The 25,405-nt window shown below is 40.5% G+C and overlaps 1 protein-coding gene across 8 annotated transcripts in view; it reads right to left on the bottom strand.

The window, feature by feature from the left end:
• The window catches only part of PPP1R12A (protein phosphatase 1 regulatory subunit 12A), a 126,134-nt gene extending 108,399 nt beyond the window's left edge, over positions 1–17,735 (bottom strand). For 5 of the 8 annotated variants that reach the window (XM_065743243.1, XM_065743246.1, XM_065743249.1 and 2 more), the window contains exon 1: positions 17,388–17,733. In XM_065743243.1, coding sequence (XP_065599315.1) covers positions 17,388–17,624 — 237 coding nt within the window. In that variant the 5' untranslated portion in view covers positions 17,625–17,733. Of the gene's footprint in view, positions 1–17,387 lie in introns of all 8 variants that reach the window. The other 3 variants (XM_065743247.1, XM_065743245.1, XM_065743250.1) reach the window with 2 other exon arrangements.
• Positions 17,736–25,405: the final 7,670 nt, after the last annotated feature.

The following is a 25,405-nucleotide window of genomic DNA, read 5'->3' as shown; positions in this document are numbered from 1 at the left end:
AAGTACAAGCAAATATCATTGCAGAAAAAAAAATTACAGTTCAGACTACCTGATAATTTCCCATTTGCTAGAATTTATTCCAGTTTTCATAGAAAATACATTTAAGAGTTACAGCAAAATTATTCTAAATGATTATTCTTACCTAACTACTCAAATTTAATTCATCAGGTAAGAAAAGAAGTAAAACAAAAAGTAAAAGCAGAAGCATAGGAACACAGTGTATATATATATATATATATTTTGAGTTATTATTATAAGCTCCCCAAAATTTATAGGTACAGATACAAACTGAGAACAATCTACCTTTAATATAACAATATGACAAGTAAAGACACTTCTGTTTCTGTATCAGTTTCAAGTTAAAGGAAAACAAGTTAGTGCAATTTTATGTATTTGATTGCATTCTTTATCTCCAAATTTTGCACATCTTCCACTTCTTCAGAGGTCTGTACAGACTCTTCACCCATGAGAAGCTGCTGTTTCACTAAGAATTTCTGCTCATTGAATTGTCAGGCAGTTTATGGCTAAGAACTACTGACAAAACAGTTATGCAGCTTCCTAGTATCCTTATTACTCTAACACCTAGGAGCTCCAGCCACCAATAGGCATCTCTGGATGAAATATTACATGTGGGAAGCAATAAAAACATCCCTGGAAAAAGCTTCTCCTCTTACACCCAAATCTGTTTAACGCAGCAAGAACAAGATCACCCACAAAAAGGAATGGAGGAAAAATAAAATAAAAAAATTGAGCATTAGTTATCATGCTACCAGTGGTCCTGAACTCCATAAATAACACTATGGAAGAGCTATCTAGGGCATCTGAATTTCTGCATTCACTTCCAAGCATGACTATTCAGCACAGACTGTCTAAACCATGTTTTCACTATGTACAAATTGATTTCTCATCTAGCCAGTGCCTCCAGCCTCTTCTCTTTTAAACAGCTTTCACATTTTCTAGACTACAGAAAGTCAAAAGCCACAGTATTCCTTCTGAAAATATAAGCCCCAGTCTCAAGTAATCAAAGACAATCTAAGGCACAGTCTTCTGCAAAAACAAGAATGAAGCTGCAAGATAACCAATTTGTAAATTAAACATGCTCACTAAACAGTGAGGAACTAGATTTTACATTGCTGCTTTGTAGAACAATGAATAATTTGGTGTAACAAAATGATTACTCTTTTCAACATCATACCTAATCTGTACATTGTCTCTGTATCCTCCCCTCATTTCTCCATCCTCTTTTTCCTACCTCATGCTTTCCAGGACCTATGACCATCTAAATTAAGCACAGTTTCTGCCAGGTCTAGGAGCAGGCTGAGCAGAAACAGAGCTTCTCAGCTGAGTGGAGCCTGTGTACTTGCACTCAAACTAGAGAGATCTTCTCACTTGGTCTCACTGGACTGGGGAGAAGCTATGGAGATCAGTAAAATAGCAACCAGTATTCCAAAATTCTGTCTACTATAACACATTTAAGAGAAGACCCGAGCAAAGATCATCTTACTGCTCCCTGTAACCTTGAAAAAAACAAAAAACAAAGGTAAATCAGAATACAGTACCTGATGACTACAGTAGATATCCAGCCTCCATTAATGTCTTCCATAGCCAATAACTCAAAGGTAGAACTCCTACTGACTCCTTAAGCTGAATCAGTAATGTGCAACAGCAGCTTCTTGTAGAAGACACTTCCTCTCTGTTCCCCACCCCGAAGTTTTTAAGCATGCCACAGTTCTACCTCATCTTTAAGCTCCTCAATGATCCTCCAAAATGATACTTTCAATGAAAATAAATTACTAGTGTGACTTGAGCATTGGGAAGGGATCCCAGCTGTGACACATATATATGTCATTATATTAGTTCTAGGGTTGAGTTTTTCCATTTTTTTCAGATTTAAGGCACAAAAACATGAAAGGTCAGAATACAGCTACCAGGCATGACAGAGTGCATTTGAATGAAGTTGCACCATTTTTCTTTCAGTTTACATAGGACTCTTGAGAACATATAAGTAGACCTGCTTGGTAGTTTGCCTGCATGAATCCCAGCTCCACTTTTGCTTAGAAGAACCGCACGCAGCACCCACCTCAACCTGGAACACACATTACTCAAATGGTTTTGCAGGTTTAGGTAATCACTCATGAACAGCATAGACCACTAGCAACAGTAGTTCTACAATTTCACCCAGGTTTTGTCTTTAAGTGCCAAAGTTGAGTCAAAAATGGAACCAGGAGCCTTCCATACAGGCATGAAGATTCCTGCTGAGCCACAGTGAAGTGCAGACTGGTAGAAGTGCTCATAACTAGACAGTTCCTGACTTATACTTTTTTAACAGTCACTCAGCAGTTCCATATCTGCCTCTCAGTCTCCAGGCAGTCAGTCTCTACTGCAGGACAAATGTGAACATTCCCAAAGACATCCAACTATCCCAATTCCAAGCCACTCAGCCCGAAAATCTGATTGCAAACTAAGTAACAAAAGGAAACAGCAGCCGCAGAAGTGAAGATTGAGGGTGCACAGTGAGAGATTGTTGTTTTGGGGAAAAGGAGTAAAAAAGAAAGGTCAAGGAAGGAAAGAATTATGAGGAAAAGACTTTAAAAACAAACCAAACAATATTCATGAAGATTTAGATATTAAGCAATAACCTCATACAGCTACTAGCTGATTTTGTGGAAAAGGTCCTTCATTCACAGAAGGAAAAACAGTAGCAAGTGGTAGAATCAACTGTCATTTGGTTGCTGAACCTAAGTAAAGTTATGAATTTGCCTCAGTATTTCTTCTGGAATTCACAGCTGCTTGGCTCCAATTTCCAACTGCAAAATGAGTAATTTCCATTTTAGGAAAGCAGCCTGCAGGAGGTCAGAGTAATCTAGCTATCCTTGATTACACACCATGGTTAGCTTACCAGCTGACAGATCTGCTTGTGCTAGCACATGCACAAAAACAATCTAACTTAATCAAAGCAAATGCACTAGAACTTCAGCTGAAGAAGTGGTATTAAATTTTACAACAGAGATTCTGCTACCACTGGAGAGCTTCACATCTGCTTCTAGCAGTTTTAGGTCAGGAACTGTCTGAAGTTAATATTCAGTCCCATCTAGCAATGGGTAAGCATCTTGGTTTCACAACATTCAAAGACTTCTCTATCATCAAATTCAGCAGCACGAACAAATCAGCATATGTTTGCTTGTTAGCAAGCACAGAACATCCCCTCTTCTCCATCCCATTGGAAGGACTCAAAGATTAGTGGCTTACTGCATTTAGTGGAAGTGTGATATCTGCCTGCATAATACAAGAGAACTGTGACAGTGCAAAAAAAAAAATCACAGTTCTTTCATTCCATGTGTTATATCAAAGTCACGAGTCAAACTCACTACAAACAAATTAAAACAAAGATAAAAGTTGCTAATTTGAGCATCCTTCTTCTAAACAGAAAACAAGCTTCCCACTAATGAGTCACATGAGCCAAGCTCAAAAGGAAGAGTCAACATGCAATATACTCAGCATTTCAGAGACAAAGCCAGAATTTTAATTATTTATTTTACAGCTGAAGAGGTACTAATCTACTGAGCACCTGGACTGTTAAGTCACCATGGTAGTCAGAACTCTAAGAGTATTAAGCATTAAGTATTGAGATTAAATAACTACACAGAGATATTGCACATCAGTTACATCATGGCTATGTATCAAGATGTTCTAGTACCAATCTTCCCATTCAATCCCAAGCTTCAGATTCCAAAACATTCAATACAATACATGATGTGAAAATGCTTCCTCCCAAAAGCAACAAAAGAAACCACAAGTCCATTCTGAAGATGTACCACCACTCCTTGGACCAGAATTTAAAAGTTCCCCAAACACAGAAGATGGTTTAGAAACTCAGACTCCTCTGAAGAACCTGAAGCTCAACAAGTAACCACAAGCATTCTGAGTTTACTCTTACCTATCACCTCTCAATACTTACTGATAAAGGACATTTAGTTCTGTTGCAAAACTTAGATTTTCTTCTCCACAGCTACTTAGGACCACAGCACCTTTGGCAAAAGATTTCCACTGAGCTTTACTACACTGCAAATTGCATGGCATTTACCATCATCGGTCCAGTCTAACATTTCCCTGTCTCTCATTCAACAAGATAGAAGCATCTTCCTTTATTTCTTGCATTTGTGGATGTGCAACCTGGTCCACGGAGCCTTTCACAATACTCACCAGACCATGTAAGCTTCTTCCCCACATCCCAAGCACAGAATCAAGTTCTGCCAGCTGAAAAAAAACTCAGTCACAATTATCTGGAACTTTAAATCTTATACGAAGAAACAAAGACAACTGTAGGCAAAAGAAAATGATATGCTGCACCCAAAATGGGCAGACTATCTGCATCTTAACTTACACATTAGAAAGGGTTTTAAAGCCTGAGTCAGATTTCACACAGAAATTGAGATTAAGAAGGTAGACAGACTAACAGTGATCAATATTCTCAAAGAATCAATCCTCCATGAAAGCACTAGACATTTCAGGATTGGCAAACCATAGCTGAAAAAAAGCAATAGTTCAACAAAATCTTCAGTTCACACAGATGGCTTTATACCCCTCACACACTGCCACTCTGTGCAGTACAGTTAAAAATAATCCAGAGAAACTAATAGTAAAGTCATGGGTTTGGGAAGCTGGGGTGTCATCTAGCCACTTGAAGTCAAGAGGAACAAAAAAGAAGTAAACATCCTGTGTCTCAAAGGATGCTGGTGCTACCAAAGAAAGGAAGCAAACATCCAGCAGGCCTTTACTGGAGCTAGATATCAAAGCAGGGCACATGCTCTACTGTCATAAGCACCACAGACTTGCTTACCTTTCTACAGACACAAGCTTGAAGTGACTTTAGTGACTATATCTCAGAAAGCACAAATAATAGCCAGCAATGCCTGCTAAGAAGTTAGGAAGCAACAGAATTCAACCATCAAAACCCTGTTTCTACAGAATAAGCAGAGCGAGAAGGCAGAAATATAAGACAAGATGAGAAAAAGGGGCTCTTCATCTGTACTCAAAAAAATTCTTGCCTCTGTCACCACTCTCTTATGCTCAGGGTAATATTCCCTGCCTACTCTTTCCCCGTATGCGCCTTTGTCTAAGAGCAGCTTATGCAACCACACAATGCAGCATAGGTCTCACAAACCTAAAGTAGCTACCAAAACTAAGATACAGAACTGTATTAGTAATAAATCCAGTACTTACTACTACTCACTATATGATACTCATCAGTTCTACACAGCCTGTCATTTGACCTCAAATGCCACCCATCTGAAGTCAAATTTTAAACCAACTTTGTTTTAAAAATGGAAGGCTCTGGCTTAGATAGTAAAACTTTTTAAACTCTGAGTAATCTTTAGGGTTTGAACTGCAATAGAGGCATCTCCAGATCAGTTACTTACAATATTACGTTTTTAAATTCTGCATAAAGAAACACCTTCCAAGTATTGACAGAATGAAAATAACTACCGTTGTCTAACCCAGTACCTGCAACAGGTGAACATGACAAAGCCAAAAAGCAAGGAAAAAGCAAGAAAATCCTTCCAAATTTAACTCATCTAAGATTTCTTACTCTGTCTAATTACAGAAGCATAAGAAGTCCTCGGAGTTGACAAATTAAGACTTCAAACGTTTAAAGACTACCCAGAGTAAAAAATGGTTACTGTATGTGCAGGTAAACAAACTGCTGCAGAGAGACAAAAACCCTGGAGGAACTCCAGAAAAGAGGAAATTAGAAATCAGCTCATTCAAGTAAGCACTTGAGTCATACCTGCATAGCTGGTAAGCTGTATCAGTGATGCATCCATAGCTCTGATGTAAACAAGGCTTCTCATCAGAAAGCTACTTCAGGTCCTGTTCAGTCCCTTATTAGAACCCCTACTCCCAAAGTTTGGACACTTCCACCTTTCAGTGATACCATAGTTATACACCATTATTTAAATGGAAAAAATTTATTTTAGTTAGACTCCTATTGTGCAAGTTCTTCCACACCAGAGTTCCCCTGCTTCCATGTTTTCATCAGCATTTACATCTGACAGGGCAAGTCAGCTACCCTGTTCAGTAATCTCTTTTAACAGCAACAACAGCTGTTAAAAGCCACCCCTTCGATTAATCAAGTACTTTGTTTTAGCAAGCTCTTCAAGTTTTTGTATCCTTACTGTAAGTCAAGACTCCAGTTAACACTGAACAACTGACCTTCCCTCAGGGACTGCTTCACGCACATCCTGAAAGACCTGCCTTGCCTATTGTTGTGTTCCTTTATGCTACAGGATCTGCTGTCAGTTAGTCTCCAACAAGCTGCAGTAACTTGTTCACAGGTACAGCAACTCACAGTGGCAATTTCCTTGAAGTAAACAGATGCCAGCTCCACACAAATTCACCCAATGTAGCACACACCCCTCTCAGTTTGAGATTTATTTCCCCCTCTGTTACATTCATTACGGAAATGAGCACATTCTCAGGTTACTATGCTGTTCCCATCTTGCTGACAGGATAAACAACAACAGAGTTATCAACTTATTACAGTAGGATTATTTTAATTTCAGTAAGAAACCTATAATCCCAGGCAGAAATCGGAAGGTTCTGAAAATGAGTTAAGTAACACTGTGTATCAGAGACTGACAAATTCTGTAAGACCCCAGACACAACGCCCTACTCAGATACAACAAATTAAGTTCACATCGACTGAACTTCAATAATTACAAACCTAATCAGACGTTTACTCAATCAGTTCAGCACTACAATTACCTTACAAAGTATAACCAGGTCCTGAATGTGGTAGCTAATTATATTTTACATTTGTTTTATATTACCATCACAAATTCTGACTTGAAAATGCTGATTTAGGGAAAAAATTACCAGAACTCCAGAAGTAATTTTAACTAACACACTGTATTACCCTCAAAGCCAGATTAGATATTCTTATTGGTCTTTAGGAAAGCTAGCTCAGAGTAGTAGTTTTTCCTACAGGGAAAAGGGAAATAACACGTTTGAGCACAAAGTTCTTACTGAAGACAATAGGATATTCAAATATTTGGGGAAGCCTCTAACCTTAAACAAGACCAAAACCACCATACTAGAGCTGAGTACTAGCTAGCAAGATGAATCAGAACAGTCCTTCTGAGGCATACTAAGACAGTACTATAGAACCACATCGTATGCAAAGTTTATAGTGCATATTCTCCAGCTCCTCCAAACAGACTTCATCTGTCTTATACTCAGACCTACCAATATTGTATAACTTTGCTTTTCCAAGGACTGTAAGGGAAAAGCAGTGTAAGAGTTTAATTACTGGAGTCCACTGAGCATATCTACAGTGGTTTTGTTCTTTTTAAGTGTAATAAGCAGCAGAGCTCAAGCTGTCACAGATGAAATCTGTGATTAAAAAAGGCACAGAGACGGTTAACTGAAAACATCTTTGCCCTCAGCCACAAATAACTTCTCTTGCACATTTTCCTTCATGAGAACGAAAAGGCTACGCTTAACTGACTATTTCTGCCTCCATGTGTTAGTATTAACATAATACATTTAACTCACCCCATAAACAAAATCTGACACTGAGTATCTTTCCTGGTTAACAGTAGCAAACTGGCTGCAGCTAACGTTGCAAAGCAGGGGTCCCCCTGCGGGAGAGTAAGGAAAATATTCTGGTCTGCATTAATTTAACGCAGCCTCATTTTAAGACAATGTTGTCCTTAATGTTAGAACAGTACACTGACTCCAAACTCAACACTCTCATGAAATTAAATTATCATTGCTATTCATTTGTGAAATGCTAGCCCATTAGCAAGGAATTAGTCAGGAATCACTAGCTTTAAGAAAAAGATAACTACATATAGAGGTTAGTGCTAGGATAATCTAGTTCAAAAACAACTCTTCAGAGGAAATCAAGAAAAAGGGTAAAATCCCCCCGATCTCTCATCCTATTTTCAGTAAGCAGAATCAGAAAAGCAAGCACTACATCTTTTTAATGAGAATTCCTATACACAAACAGTGAGAGGTTGTTCTCAGTCCCATACTTCACATCAGTATCTTCACAGTTGCATCCTGTACCGGTATGGGTTGCCAAAGCATGAATTTCTCAACTTAGCCTCTTCCTGAATTCCAACCGCAGCTCCTCTGAGAACTTCCTTTTCACAAGCTGTTATGTTCTATAAGAGACTGTAGATTTTTTTTCTCCTAGTTTCATATTCATTATGTTTACACCTGGAACTATTTACATACTACGTGGAGAAAATTTTCCTCTTATTCTAGAGGCAGCAAGGCACCAGAGAAACAGATTCTTTTAGCAGAGCGTTAAAGTATTTTCCACAGACTGAGAGACAAGGTGAATAATACTTGTGAAAAAGGAAAGATCATTAAAGAATAAAATAACTTTAAAATAACTCAAGTTTCAGTTGCTAAACATAACCAGTGGTGGTAAATTGTTAAGTCTGGTAAGCCTTCTAAAAGCACTGTTTTATATAGTTTGATAGTGGTATAACTACTAAATAACAACTCTCTCATCCCAGCCTTTGCTGATTAAAACCTAAGGCAATTCATTTTTGCCCAAGTTCTCAGCAACCTAGACACCTAAAGCACCAGGTCAGACTGAAAACACTTCCTAAAAGACATCTACTGAGATGAGTACAACAACTTTAAGGTTTGAAATTTTTAAACTGGTTTTAAAAACTGGTATTGCAAAGCTAACACTGCAATAGCAACAAACAAGGTTCCTTATACTTCAGAAACCTCATAGGGGAGAAGTCATAAGATTTCAGACCAACTGAGAATATCAGTAGCTTTGGATTATTTAGTTATAGGATTTGGGTGAGAGAACAAGCAGGTACTTTTAAAAACTTAACTGATTTCATTAATGTTAAACATGTAACTAAGCCTACTCATTGACTTATAATTACACACATTTATAAACATACATCAAACAACAATGCTCTTGTTAGAGAGGGTGTCATCCCAAGTTTTAACACTGAACTAACATTTTTTTCCTAGTTCAATAATGGAAGGATAGGTTTTCAAGCAAGAATGCTGTAGTAAATTTCAGGGCAATACTAAGCCCAAAGTTTCAGAGCCAGAATTTCCTAGCCGGTATTTTGCTTTCAAAAGAGGCCCACAACAATCTCAGATTAGACAGAAGAATGCAGCTCATCAGCGCAGTCTTCATCCCATTTAAGTTTATCAGAAGGTAGCACTGATTGTGCACACAATAGAGTATGCCTTCCATCAGCCGTGTTTACCTTTCTTGCCATGCTATCATTTTGACTTAGAAGAATACTCAAGTATTTACTAGAGTATTCTTTCAATACTCTAGAAAAGATTGTTAGGTAAGTCCTTCCTTCTTCACAGTGCAGTGACGGAGCAGTGGCACAGCTGCACAGAGAGGTGGTGGAGTCTCCTTCTCTGCAGATATTCAAGACCCACCTGGACGCCTACCTGTGCAACCTGGGCTGGGGAGCTGCTTTGGCAGGGGGTTGGACTTGATCTCTAGAGGTCCCTTCCAACCCCTACAATTCTGTGAACTGTTATCAAACAGGTTATGTGTTGCTAGTTCACCTTGGTTACTTCATAGAGTAACTGAAAAAAAAGTAACAAAAAAAATAAGTCCACAGTGGCATATAAATATTTTATGCACACAGGGAAACCTCATACAAGACTTGGCCTTAATGTTGTGGAAGAACCCTCAAATACTCAAGTACGTATATAAGGTGCTTCAATTACTTTCCCAGCCTATTAGAATAGTAGAACAAGAAACTAAACTATCACCTGAGAACTAAAACCTGTGTAGCCACCATTACCTGCTGTCTAACTGATCATGTCAAAGATAACTGTCAGTTTACACTCAAGGCCATACATTATGATCAAAGACTCAGATAATAAATTGAAAGATAATTTCAGACTGATTTTAATTCAAAAATTATTCTAAAGAAATCCATGAAACTTGACCCTTGAAATAAAGTAGTCAAACTGGAACTGTCTCTAACAACCATTGCTTACAGATATTTTGGTGTCATGGCATATGGTTTAGTGCTAGCATTAGATAAAAAGTAAAACGTCTGTATGAAGTTACAGTAGTATCAGAACTACTTACACATAACCTAGAAGTCAAACCTAATGCAGGCCCAAAATGAGGCTACATTGGCTAGCGAACTTCTGCCCTCAGAAGCCTTTCACCATCTTCTTAAAGCCAATTCCTCTCCTCGTCCACAGTAACAGACTTCTAGAAGCTGCTAGCCTAAGAAATGTATTGTTAAGGGAGATAAGTGCTAACACCCTTCATGCATAAGAAGGAAACAGTCTTGTTCAAAAACTTCATCATGCTGTTATAATTGTTTTTATGAAAGACTCAATGTTTATAGGATAGACACAGTGGCTGAATCCATATTCTAGAAACTAAACAACAAAAAAATAACCCCACACAACAGAAGCCAGGTACCGGGTCTTGTCAAAGTAACCCATTCAGAATAATTACATATTTATACACACCTACATATAAATGCATTTCTCAAAACATATATACCCCATCAAGTATCCTGATCATCTTCTGACTTCTTGTTCTATCCTTATACTCTTGAAGGAACCAGAAATGAAACAGCTGAGGAATGCCGCCACTCTTATGCCATGCTTTCCACAGACTGACATTTCAGGAATGCATATAGGGAAAGCAAAGCAGCCCGGAATGTCTCCACCCATCCAGCAGCATCAGAAGCTGCCCAGCTTACCAACAGTTCCCCTGCCTTGTAGCTGCATTCCACCAGGCATTTCAATGGTCCTACAGATCAAAAAAGAAACACTGTTGACACTGATACAATGTTCGTTGGGTGAGCATCCTCACAGGTTGCATACCCCACCTGGCATATACTACATATGGGTAGTACAGCAGTAACAAGGTATAGCTAACCACTTCTTCTGGGACTTCTGCAACCTAGGATGTCCATACGCTACAGCTGTCCAAATGAACATCTGCATTTTATTTCAAAGCTCATTAGTGCACCTAACCTACCTGAAAATATTTGTGGAAATTTGTTTGAATAAACGGGTGCGTGTTCCTCAACGCTGACAGCTCAGCCTCAAAAGAGAGGCCTATACAGAAAACAGCAAGAAATTTACTAGGCTCAATTTTTGAGTGGATTGCAGTGCCTTACTAGCCCACATAAGATGACAGAGAGCATGCACAGAGGGATAAACAAGTACAGGACCGGCCAAGAGCCTGTCAAACCATCTGCTCCAACTAAAATTTAGCATATACCCTTAAGCAGATTCTCAGCTGGAAGACTTAAGTCCTATCTCTACTAATGATTTATACTGCCTAGTCCTCCATTTCCTAACCTCAGATCTAGCTAATAAATTGAAAGTGTCTCATTTGGTAAGTAGAAACAAAATTGTAATCAAGAAACTTGCAATTAAAATGTCAAGATCAAAAAGGCCTCAAAGCAAGCATGCTCACATCAGTTTTATTAACACTTATAATTGCTAACACCTACTCTCAAAACGTGCTTTTGATGATTTATCATGAAAGGAATTTTCTAAGATACCAAGCATATGCCAGAATACATACAAAGCTATGGGTGAAGCTTCAGTGTAAAAGTGATGTCAATGCTGCAGTGAAATCCCACACCTTGAGACCCTGAGCATTACTTATGGAAGACAGATAACATCAGGACCAATTCCGATGATAAAACTTTGAAAGCAGACCTCTCACAATATGACTAGATGTCCAAGCGTAATAAATATGACCAGCGGGGGGAATTGCTTGAAACAAACTAACTGCTTTGTGTTAGAATTCATTTCAGTGTTCTATCTGTGCACAACAACCATGGCTATCACGTATGGCCTCAAACTTGTCAGAGCAGACTAAAGACAAGAAACCCAGAAGGACAAAAAGACTGCTATTTCTTTTCTGCTTGCTATTATAAAGGAAACAATTATTCTAAATGTAGCATTTAAATTTTCCACTATTATATTTAAAGTACATTTTGAATAACCACATTTTTTCTCCTCTTGCTCCATTTCAAAGGGTTCAAAAAAAAAAATTAGATGACAGGATTGTTAGGAAGTTAACAAGTACTTATTGTAAAATCTGAACCTAACTACTGTAACTATGGAGAGAAGGATCCATGGCCCACACAAGAACCAACTCTAATCACAAAGGGGATGTTATGTGAATACGTCTCTGTAGTTTAATCACTTACTGAAGTCAACATCATACTCATTTCAGGATTCATTTTCTCTATGCTTTGTTGCAAAGTTGGAGAACTAAACATATCAGGATAATGTAATACAAGCTTAACAATGGCTAAAATTCTCAGATGTGTATCATCTACAAGAGTTGTAGGGGGCTGTATGGTGGGATGCTGCTTCCCCTCCGAAGAAAAGGATTTAGACATCAGGTTCAAAGCCAAGCACAAAATCCTTACGTACAAAAGGAAGTTCTCCCCAACAGCCCTGGAAAAATCAACAGTTGTGTAACATGCAGTAATATTTCCACTCCCCAAAAGAAGCAGTGCAGAAGTCATAGCTGGGAGGTTACCAAGATAGCTTTGAACTATTTCCATGCCTTCCTTATCCCCAGTTGTTGGGTGCTGCTGCTATGATGCAAACACCATGAAGATTTAAGACTGCAGCAACCTGTTCTTTGCTCTTATGACTTGACATGCTCTGCATGCTGTGGCCCCAGTTCAAATACACGACCTATTATCACTTGTCAAAAAGGATCTCCACAGTACAGTCTTAATGCCCTCTATCTAGTCCGGAGACAATGGGACCCAGAACAGGTAAAGGTGTTAAAAAAATAATAACGGAAAATGAATGCTCATCCATCTCTGAAGATCTGAGCTCATGGGGAAAGAACTCCAAAAAGGAGGCATCTCCAACAAGAGATCCTTGGCAGTTAGCTCTTAAATGGGGTCTAAGAGGGGTGGAGCCAGCTTTCACCTCAGCTTCCAGGGCTGACCAGATCTTTTCTTCAGGTGCTCATTCAGTAGTTCAGGCTGTGACTCAGCAGCTCCCATACACCCCTCAAAGAAGAGCCCAAGAAAATCCCAAGCACAAGACTGACAGGAAATACTAGGACACAAATTGCCCATCAGTTACTAAGAATGAGCATTCCATGAAACACTTGAGAACAGCACTAGTACTAATGGACAAATGCAGAGTACTGCTATCTGCAGCATCAAATAAAGAACTGCATTTAGCATTGCATACTGCAGATATGTAAACTGTTATAAGGTTATAAAGTGGGTCTAACAGTCAGTTTCACATGTTTATTTATCACTTAAAGAGTTCCAGGAAAGCACTGATATTTGCAATAGAAAGAGGGAACAGTCTTTGGGAAACTGCTCAATTTGTGTGCTCCCTCTTGTTGAGAACACATTCTTCATTATGTATTAGGAAGTCTTCTCGCTGTTCAATCTTCAGTGCTAACAGTACCCAGCATGCTTAGTGATCCCAGTGCACAGACAGGACACCACCACTCTTTCAAGCACAGCACAGTCCTCTGCACAGAGAAGCAGCAGCAGAAGACATCTTCCATGACATGTGGTGGGATGAGATCACAGTAGCCACCTTCCTCCCCAGACACAGTCCAAAAACCAAACTATTGCCTCCTAAATCTGAGCTGCCACAAAGGAAGAGGGTAGCCAAGATGCAAGCTGCCTAAATTGTCATACATACATACTTAAGTGCAGCCTGATCTCAGCTGCCTTCCTTTCCAGGAGCAGGCAGGTACTCCACAGCACACACCCATGCTCCCAGGGAAGTGGCACACACAGGAAATCCAGAAACCCACTCACACCTCAGGCCCTCCCTGGCACATGCAGCCCTCTCGTGCTGCTGCTCAGAAAGGCTGTGCTCCTCCTTTGTGGAGGAGCTCTGTGCAACTTCTGTCTAAACTGCTTTCAGTAACTTCATCAGTAAGAGCCAGCTTAGTCCTCCTCCTCTAAGGAGGGCAAGAAATGAGAACAGGAGAGAATCCAAGCACTTTGAGGAAAGACAGGTGCTTAGCCTTTAGCAGGACAGAACTGAATCCCATTCTCAATAAATACGTATGGCCTAGAAGGGACTAGGTTTTACTGAAAACCATACAGTCTCTTATTTCAGAATACAACACTTTTCCCCTCCCTGCAGAAACCACTGATCTGTGAGATCACAGCTCACGTCTGGGCTGTTTTTCTCCAGTTCAGTTGTTATGGCAGATAAGAAAGGCAGCACTATCAGCTTGTTGCATCTCATCCTGTGTGACAACTGTCAGGGAACACAGTATTGAGGAACATCATCAACTTAACAATCCAGGTTATAGAACAGACTTCCAATGTTGAAATTAGAACTTTAAATTTATAGATAGGTTTTCTGTTCTTCCAGACACTATTATATATATATATATATATATAAAATGTGCAAACGTAAGATATTGTAACAGGATTTGTAAGAATACCTTCCTGTAAAATCCTACATTATAAACATTCTCCCATAGATAAATTACATATCCAGTTTCGCCCTTTATGCTGAAGGCCTAACCTGAACGTATGCTGAAAAAGATCTTAAGAGAATGACATCTGAATCCAACTCAACATACAGGAATAAAAATCAATTAGTAACAAGTTGGTTCCTCAGTCCTGTGAGGTTGCTTTCTTTTTTAACTCAACTTCAATATACGCCCTCAAATCTAATGCATTAAGTCCATTCACCGCTGCACAGCAAAACATACAGAATTACTCAGTGGCACTGACAAGAGATGAAAGAAGAACCCTTTCTTCCCATTCCTTCCAAGCTACCAAGTCAACAGGAATTTCTTCCCACTGTACACATTAATGGAAACAGTCCTACATAAAGCTTTCTGATATTCTACCCCAATGAAATGGGAGAAGTCCAGCTAATTGCTTTAGTAACAAAACGTGATGCTCCAATAAGGATCAGATCTGAATTTGAGAATTAATAGCACTTTCTCCTTCAGCACCTCCAACCACTCAGGCTATGGGGACAAAAACAAAAGCACACAGCTTCAGCCCTTTCCAGTTAGATATGGCAGTTACAGGAATAACAATGGCCAAACAGCAACGGAATTAAACATTCAGACACGGAACATGAGTATTGGAGTTACATGATCTTTAAGGTCCCTTCCAACCTAAGCCATTCCACACTTCCACACATTTTTTCACAATAACTGAAAAAAAAAATTAAAAAAAACCCACACCAAACACTAGATGCGAGAGCAAGCCCTTCCCAAACAAGGTAGGGTCACTTTATCCCCATTACCGAATTTGTTCCTGTAAGACAATAAAATCTACATGGAAACTGACAACAACAGCAATGTAACAGCAAGGACAGTAGTTTTCAACAAAATGAACTTTAACACTACTGATAGTAGTCAGAACTATCAGGACAAGGGACAAGTTTTTGAAGAGTTTCCTTTGGGAATAGATACAGCTTTGTTTTATTCCACAGACAAATTAGATTAAGCAAATCACTGTGATGGACAGGACATTGCATGAATTGCATCTTTCATAAGGGATATTAAAAATATTGATAATAGTGAAATATCAAAACAGACACGGAAAGGGTTTCTTACTTTTCTATCCTCCCCCACTGTCTTTAAAGAAAAAAATGACAACGAAGCAAACAAAAACAACAACAAACCATGACAAAAAAAAGAAGCACATGAACCATAAGATGCCTGGGCTGCCTCAAGAGGATTATCATCTCACAACTGATCTTCTTATTTGCTTTTAATATTGTAAGACCGGCAAAAGCTCTTTGGTACTACAAGAGAGCACAGGAGAGCAAGCAGAGTTTTAGCAGTATAAATCTTTATTCTATTAGACTTTGCTTTTTCAAAACCACAAACTGTCTACAGACAAAACGATAGGCAGAATAACACCAGAGTAATTCTGATGGAGGCTTTGCTGCCTGTAACGCCAAAATCACTTTGAAAATGCTATCTATACTTCACGGAGAAAAGCAACGTCATCCACCTCTCATGCTCAGGGAGCAGAGTCACACACCATCCCTGCCCACCGATCACCGGCAAGCAGCTGGTGACTTGCAGATCCAACCATCTAACCAGTTAAGGAATGACTTCTAATACAGAGCTCCCTTCAAGCACAGAGCAATCATAACCTGATTAGAGAAGAATAAATGCACAAAACCAGGCTTGTAAGCAGCGGGGTAGCCTCAAGTCAAGTAAGCCTGCTGCAGTAACACCCTGACAGCCTTAACCACAACACAGTCATTCTTCCAGTTGAGTTCACAACTGAAAGCAAACCCTACGCGGCCAAACAAGTGACGACACACAGGAAAGAGCAAAATGCAGCAAGATTTCGTATCTTACGTTTAGAAATTGATTCTATTGATTATTTATTCTATTTTTTATTAAAGAGTAACTTATATTTTAGAAATGCACACTCCTAGACATTGACGTGGGCAGGATAACACCCGTTGAGTTCACCATCTCGTTTTTATTTAAGAACAGTGCAATATAACAGTGTCCCAATTACCTCACCTGACCATTCTGGGAAGATCGCAAGTTGGTCAACGTACATCTCAGTGTTGTGGGTTTTTTTTCCTTTAAGTAGCAAACAAGTTCTAAACTTCAGAACCATCAAAGATACACACACATATATATATTTATTTCACTTTTTGGCTATCCAGGGAATTTAATCTTTTGTGGAAGTTTTTGGCCTTCTAGAAAAAGAAGAACTATTCAGGCAAACCCGCATTATCTCCGGATTGCCACAGCCTTTCCTTATTTGGCTAACGTTTTGAGATTCCAATCAGACTGCTACGAAGTTCAGCGTGCACAAAGCATCCATTTTGAGGAAACTTCACAGCCCGTCTCCCCGCCGTTCCCCTGCCCCGAGTGAAGTTCCCTGTCGGCACCAGCCCCGGCCACACACCCACGCCCGAACAAAGCGACTCGGTTCCGCCGCGCTACAGTCCGACACGCGGAAGAAGGGCGTGAAAGTCCTGCTCCCCTTCAACTTCAGCCTGCAGGAGCCATCGCTCAGGGCAGAAGCGCGCTGTTACTGACACACGTTTCTATATTAGGCGCTAGTTCCCCGTCGGAAACGGGCGCTAGGCGCACACACAAGAAGGGGTTTCATCAGCCCAAGCGCAGTCGAACCTCCGCACGGACGGAGGGAGCCGGAAACCCCCCCGCAGCGCTTCCCCTCACCTGCGGGCCGCGCCCCGGGGTCTCCCGGGGCGCCCCGTCGCGGGGAGGGGGCCCGGCCCCAAGGCTCTGGGGCTGAGGCCCCGGCGCACGGCCACTCCCCCGCCGACCCCGCTCCCCGCCCCGACACCCCCCAGCGGAGGGGAGAGCCTTCCTCCGCCGCCGCCCCGCAGGCCTCGCCCCCGGCCCTGCCCGCCCGGCCGTCGCCGACCTGGTGGAGCGCGGTGAGCCCGTCCACATTGGCGTAGTTGATGTCGGCGCCGCGCTCCAGCAGCCGCAGCACCTCCTCCGTGTCCCCGCTGGAGCAGGCGGCCAGGAAGACGGCGCCGTCGTCGAACTTCACCTTAGTCTTTTTGCGCTTGACCACGGGCGGCTCCAGGTCAGTCTCGGAGCCGATCCAGCGCTTCAGCTGCTCGTTCCGCTTCTGCTTGGCGTCCGCCATCTTCATGCCCCGCGCTCCCGCCCAGCCCCCTCGCTATCGCCGCGCCGAGGATAGACTATATACCGCCGTATCCCACAGCGCACCGCGGCCCGCGTTCGCCCTCGCTCACGCACCCACCCAGATGGAAGCGCAGGGCGGGAGGCGGCCGAGGGGCGGGGAGGCGGCGGTGGCTCATTAGCAAAAACTCGCGAGATTTCCCGGCGGGGGCGGGGCCCGAGTGGGTGGGCGGGGCCGTGAGGTGTGGCCGTGACGTCACGCGCGGTTGGGCTTTGCGCGGGACGCGGGTTCAAGAGTTCAGCCGAAGGGTTCCGCTGGTTTGGGTAGGACAGCGGGCATCGGGAAAAAGGCGAGGCTGCAAGGCCAACACAGCGACTGTGGCCGCTCTGACAGGGCTGCTGGGGATCCCCTGCTTGGGAACGTGAAGCGTGTCCGCGCTGTGGGCAGCCCGCCATCAAAGCGTCTCACTGTGCCTCACGCGCACAGAACCCGGTGCCGCAGTGCTGCTTGCAGCTCGCTTTTACTGCCTGAAATCCTGGAGCAGCATGCTCTGTCTCTGCTGGGTTTGAAGATACAAACACTGTGTTCAGAATTGCTGCTTCTAGGAACCAAGCTGTTAGGCACAGTTCATTTCTTGCACTACTTACTTCTTACGCACAGCATCTTTAGCTATAAACAATATATGTTTTCTTTTGAACTGAATTATCTCTGGGGGTAAAACGTGGCTTCAAGCTTACTGGCAAAGATGATCTAAATCCAACTAATTATAGGAGACAAAGTACAGTTTGAGATAGTCACCAAACCTCAGACGCCAAATTTTGCGTGGTTTGTGCTTTCCTATAATGTCTCTTTCTGCCACGGCCTCCCAGCCTGCCCAGGCTTTTTATTTCTATCATTAAAAATGTTGGTGGCATTTCACAAGAAGCGGTGGTCACAAGGTTGCACTCCCGCAGCAGTGTGTTCTCACTAACACCCTTCAGAGCAGGTTTTTATCCATAACTATTTGCATAGCACCCATCAGATGTTGCATACTGCAGTCTTGTCCTCTTGGGCACATTCCTGTGGGGTTGGACCCTCAATTCAATGGCATTTCTTAAGGAAACTACTTTCTCAGAGAAAAGTAACTCAGGAATGAACATCCTCTGTCCCCAGATGTCTGCAGTATTTTAAATATATGCTCCCCAGTACTCTGCTTTTTTTTTTTCCCTCTCAATTGTCTGTCTGAAAATTTGACTCTTCAAATAACCCACATGCCTATAGAACGCAATACACTTGATTTCAGCAAAATTTTAAATCAAGTGCTGTACTGGCAATAAAGTAGCTCTGGGCAAATTGATAGGTACTTATTTGAAATGCCCTCTGAGGAACTTCAGTGGTATGGAGTGCCTTTTTTAGGTTTCCGTAAAGGCTCCAGTCACTTCTTGACTGAGTTTTAAATATCTCCAGAGAAGGAGACTCCACAACCTCTCTGGGCATCTTGTTCCAGTGCTCTGTCACCCTCACAGTAAAGAAGTTTTCCTCCTGTTTGTATGGAGCTTCCTGTGTTCCAGTTTGTGAACATTGCCCTTTGTCCTGTCACTTTGCAACACCTCTAAGAGCCTGGTCCCATCCACTTGAATCCCAGCAATCAGGTATTTATAAGCGCTGATAAGATCCCCCTTCAGTCTTCTCCCAGCTGAACAGCCCCAGGTCTCTCCGCCTTTCCTCATAAGGGAGATGCTCCAGGCCCCTCATTATATTTGTGGCCCTACAATGGACTCTCTCCAGCAGTTCTCTGTCTTTCTTGAAGCGAGGAGGCCAGAACTGGACACAGTACTACAGATGTGGTCTCACGAGGCAGAGCAGAGGAGGATCACCTCCCTCAACCTGCTGGCCACACTCTTTAAAGCATCCCAAACTTCTCTAGAGATACTTGTGTAAATGCTTGTAGATGTAGCATCTATGCGTGTATATATTTCCAAGTAATTTATGGCAGGCTTCAAATGATCAACAGTTTTAAGAATGAGATTGTTATCAGTGTGTTTTCACATTTTCTATTTTTCTTAAAAGCATTGCAATCATTGTTCCAAGCTAATTCATGCAAGTTTCTGTACCACAGAAATATACAGATGAAGTTTTTACACTACTCAAAATAGACAACTCCTGGAACATAGGATTTTTCTTTCGACCTCCTAAGGATAATTGTTGTCTTGTCTTTCATCTTTTCATCAGCAACAGAAATCTGACATACTGTGGCTTCATAAAATTTTGTCCTAATGTTTTCCACTCTCCATGCGAAGAAAGCCAATACATCAAAGTTAGTGGAAAAATTGATATTTTGAAGAGGTGGTGGCAAATAGTGTATATATTGACATAAAGTTATTCTCCCAGGTTTCTATGAAGAATCGTAGAGTTTAAAAGGAGAAATGGGATACAAAAATATAAAAGCCTTTTTCAACATGGTAACAGAGATACTTATCATAAGAATAAGGCATTTCTTTCATATTTTAAATTTGACAGTCATATTCATTTCTATTTTTAACTATGTTTCATTCTCTTCTCTAATTGTGTGGCAAACCCACACGAGAAACAGTGAAATCTCCAATGCATTCCTGATCCAGGAAAAAAAGAGATAGGAAGGCTATGCACAAAGTGCTAACAAAATTTTAAAGAAAATTATGTAAGAAGCAAAATTCTCACTCTTGATTTTTTTTTTTTTTTTCAGTTCAGAGCAATGTTCTTACACAGAAATGTCAAGGTGGGTTACTTTCAATACTGCATAATCCTGAGTCACCAAAACCAAAAGTAAAACTACCATAGCAACCCAGGCACGTATTTATAGGCTATGCAGTTCTGAATCAGATTTACAATAGTGTCTTCTCCCAGCATCTTTTATGAGCTTTACAGATTGCCATCTTAATGTTCTTGGGTGCAAGCTAACATTTAAGCTTGATTCACATACAGATTCTCTGACATATTTCTACTTGTACCAACTGTTAAACTGGCATTCATTCTACTGACAATCTCAATAGTGCATGGGTTATGCCAGAAATAGTTGATTTGGTTAGTAAAAAGTAATACCATGTCCTTTACAAGCAGGAAATATGCTTATTTATAAAACTGACTTTATAAAACCACTCTTAGTTTCAACGAAAGATAAGTTCTGCCTGGCCACTTCATGAAAATAAAAATAAATAAACAAGGTTTAACTGTATTTTGTATAATAGAAATATAGGCTTGATAGAGAATATAGGCTTTGGGGTCCTTGGGAGTTCTGCCCATGTGTAGATGTAGATCTCTTCTTAGACACTCTGCCAGGACAAGTATCTTAGCTTTGTTCTAATGTCCAAAGTGCCACATAATTTTATGGTTGCTTTTATCAATCTATGTTTATCGTTTCTTCAGGTGAAGTGTTTCCTTTCCACTGTTCTGTGTGGCTTGATTCAAGGAGCATGCTGTTGAAATGCACAGTATAAATGCTCAGGGGAAGGGAATGACCTATCACTCTGAAATGCATGCAAGATGTTCCCTGTGAGCTGCATTCTGAACATATCACAGCTGAGAAATGTACTTCCAGGGCTGCAGGAGGACGATTTGGAAAAAGAGAAATTAAAGTCATCCTGATTCAGCTTCTCACAATGCAAACATACATATGCCGAAGGGTTATTAACTGCCTTGATGCTTTCTTTCTGCTGCTGGAGGTGTGTGATTTTTCTTTCTCAGTACTGTCTTGGCATACGAAAGAATCCTCTCTCTAATTAAAAGTTTAAAAACACTAATATCTAAAATTGTTAGGCCAAACAGTTGGCTTAGTTTAGATTCTGGACTTCTGTAAATATACCTTGCTGTTCATGGTGGCTACAGGCTCTGTTTTTATGAGCCAGCAGAGCATATGATGTAACTGCATGCTCCTGGCCTTAGCCATGTAGTAACATAAGTAACACACCTGTATCAGTGACAAAAATTATGGTGTTATCTTTTGTCCTTCTCAGGGAGTCATATGGAGAACCAAGTGGTTTTCTTTAAAAGAGAACTGGCTGATAGTACAGTGATGTTTATAAATACGAACATTCTTAAAGACCTTTTCCCCTGAATGCAACACAAACAAGTAAACAAAAGCAGTTTTCTTGCTCAGAAATCACTTTTCTAGTAGTTCAGTATCCTTATAAACACTCCCACTACTGCTTTGTTTGCTCTGTGTTTGTTATGGCCTACGTGTTTGCTACATAGTCACTTCTGTCTGTAACTCCTCAGGCTACAGATTCACTGATTAGACTTTGTTCCAAGTCATCAAGTAACTCCTCTGGTGGCTTCCTATTGTTCCTTAGCACAAGACCACAAAGAAATTGAGTTGCTTCATCCTGTCAGTTTTAAAGACAGGTGGCTTAACTGAGTAAATTAATCTGACATATCATTAAGATGTGGCAACCTCTTACGTAACATTAAGGTACTCAATATCATGAATATAGAGATGTGCACTTCAGAATCTTTTTAAACATCTTGTTTGTCAGGTTTATGACTTTCAACCCCTGCCTGATGAAGTCGCATTTCTTAGCCATTCCTAAATTGGATTGCTGGCCTGCAACTCCTCCCTTCAGACATCACAATAACTTGAAAGGCCCAACCAAGAAAAAACTTGAAGTGTTTTTTTCCAGTACATTCTTAAAGAAACTCTAACTTAGCTTCTTCCCACCAGAACACTATTTAGTCACTTCATGTAAGAGGATGAAAAGATCATTCCCTCTAGATCTTATTCAAAATTTATTCTTTCCCTAGAAATTTTGTATTTGCAGCAGGACCTTCTATTTGCCTGAAAGAGAAAGCATCTCTTCCCAGCATTTTCTCTGAGCCTGTTCTTCGGAGACTGGGGCTGAGTCTTCAGATAACAGAGGCATCCAGGCATGGCAGGGTCCAGTCCTGCACTCTGTGTACAGTCCATTCCCTTCTCCCGGTCACAGATGCCATTCCCAAGCTTTCCGCAGGCTGCGTTATTCATCTGACACCAGAGTGTATTGTCAGCACTGCCCTACTTTTTGGCTTGGTTAGTTTGCTGCTGCTCTAGCAAACCAAGCAGACTTGCCAAGGGGTGACAGGAGCTTTCCAGAAGAAATGGGAGAGCTTGGCCAAGGCTGGGGAAAGACAGGGTTGCTTTTCTCAGAAGCAGAGACATTAAGTAGAACCAACGATCACATGAAATTTTACCCATAATTCTCGCTGTGAGCATTGTCATTATTTTCCTCTCTGGAAAGACTTTTTTTTTAATGGCTTGCTGCCTTTACTGCTAGTTTCTGGCCTCGTTAAGATAAACCTGCTAGCTAGAGTAACACAAGTGAGCAAAGTTGAGCCAGTTTCCAAGGTTCTTTCATCACCATTTTGTCTTCTGAGTGGAGGTGCTGTGTCTCTCAGCATTTCTGTTTCCTTCCATGTGACAGCTAGCAAAATGGATTTTGTTCAAACACAGTAAGGGATAGAAGGCTAGATGATTTTCATATTAAGTAATAAAAGTAATATTCTCACTCTTGACAATCTTCATTTTAAAGCATCTTGTCTGTGCACATTTAATACTCAGTCCTGACCATTTAGCAACAGCAGCATGAAGAAAGCCAGGACCCCCACCAAAAGTCAGGCCAAAACTTGACAGTTCTGAGATTCATCCTCCATGTCCTCACAGGTGTGTTTGTGCCATGGTCACTTCCCTACATGCAATACTGGTACAGCTACTTTCTTGTAATTATGAAATAGTCATAGGATACTTTCACTTCAAGCTCTAATTGAGATCTGAAATACTGATATTGCTGACACCAGACACCTGGCTTCAGGTTGCATCAAGTATTCCTTGATCTGTATTTTTATATATATGTGCACTTTGTTGCTCCCTCCTTCTTCAGGAAGTGAAGAAAGTAAAGTCTGGTCCTATATAAATTATGCATTATACTTACTTTAGGACAGGCGTATGGATAGATAAATGTGTATTGTGAAATGCTAATATTTGGATTAATAGAAGTAAAATGAGCTTTCTATTTGTGAGATTAATTATAGTTCATAGATAGAATGCTAAAGTTGAATTGTTTTGATTATTAACATTTTTTTTTTATTTCTTTAGGACTGCAGCCTGATGGGTAGAATAACTAACAGGGAGTTGGAATGTTTCTGGTTCTGCATCTGAGTCTTGATTTTACATGGAATAAAAAACTTTAAGTTCCTAATTTTGCATACCTGACCTAATTTTGTATTTAAAACTCAAGAGCTGAATAAAGAATTTTGATCACAGTATTTAGCTTCTTTCCACTCCTAGTCCTTACAGTATAAGATTTTAAAGATTTAAGTTGAATACCTACAAAGATTTCAAAACCTGTCACAGGTGATGACCCAAGTGCTGCAGCTTCTCTTGCAATGAGAAATCTGTCTGAGGAAGGAGTACTCACTCAGCCAGAATACCCACATTGCTCTTGTATTCTGGAAAACAACGTGGTGATTTCTCTGCTAAAATGTTTGTGTTACAGTTTTGTGGATTCCTGTATTTCAAAAACTTAAATTTTGAATAATTTTGTGTATAATGTTGAATCTTAGGATCTTGCTAAAATCACACCATTGCTCTCCAGAAAATAAATGGCAAACGATTACTTCAGAAAGGCAAGGGCTTGGCCTCATTCTCTAATCGCTTTACACTAGATAAGATTGGAGAATACAGAAAAATACAATAGAAATAATAGCTTGAAGTATCTTTCTGATGTCTTCTTCCTTTACAAAATAACTGATCTATACTAAAAACTCAAAATCTTCTACTTTTCTGCATCACGTATTTAAGAACATTGTTACCTTCAAAGAGGAATTGGGCAGTTCCCTGCACAAAGTAGGAATACCCAGCAACCATATCCGTGTATATTCACAGTCGTATAACACACACTTCTCTGCAGCAACAGTAAGTAAATGGAAAACAGAATTTCTTAATGTTTTATACCCCAAATATATGCAGTAGTTTTAATGTTGATTTATTCTGGAAGTATAATAATTGCATAGGTGATACATACATATGACACGTTAGCCACTTGCTCCAGCTAGAGTCTGTAGATGCATTATTTGAAATCCATTGAAAACAGTCCAGGTTAGATTTAGGAACCCCTACTTGCTTTTGTGAATTTATATTACACCCCCCCCCCCCCTCCCCAAGTGTCCCACTGACTGCAGTTACTTATACAGTGATTTACAGATAAATATAGGTTCCACAAACTGAAACGCAATGATATGTTAACTTCTTATGGGGTTATACACTGCACAGGCAATGTACAGCCTGGCTGTTTATTCAGATTAAACATATTATAGCAGAGCTGGGATTGCATTCCCTAGTTATATAACATTCCCACAGATTTACACTTCAGCTTTGGTAGGGAGATGAAAATCAGGCCTCAAAGCAGTAATTACCCCACATGGTACTCATACATAGAGAGATAAAGCTAAATATAACATAAAGAATGCCGTTTGCCCATACAGTGTTAAATGAACTCCATACCATAATCAGAACAAGAGTTAAACAAAAACATGCAGTTACCTAGTAACAAAAGCACAAAAGTCTGTCTCTATCACATGCCTGAAAGTGTTTATAGTCAGATCCTACCGCTGTTGCTCACATTATACAGCACTTACAAGCAGTCCCATTGAAGCACTTGGGTATTAAAATGATTTGGAAGTCAATATATGCTTCATTTGCCTTAAAAACTGCCTGCAATTGTGCACCACTTAGATCTAACAATTGCTTTACTGGTTCCAGTGTACAATAATTCTGTTAGGTTTGCGTTACCTGGCTTGGGTAC

This window comes from Cyrtonyx montezumae, unplaced genomic scaffold, assembly GCF_038088225.1.
Source record: "Cyrtonyx montezumae isolate F1298 unplaced genomic scaffold, pur_monq_1.0 scaffold_3, whole genome shotgun sequence".
NCBI classification, from domain to species: Eukaryota; Metazoa; Chordata; class Aves; order Galliformes; family Odontophoridae; genus Cyrtonyx; species Cyrtonyx montezumae.
The sequence above is the reverse complement of the archived record's forward strand: the minus strand, read 5'-3'. Positions and strand labels throughout refer to the sequence as shown.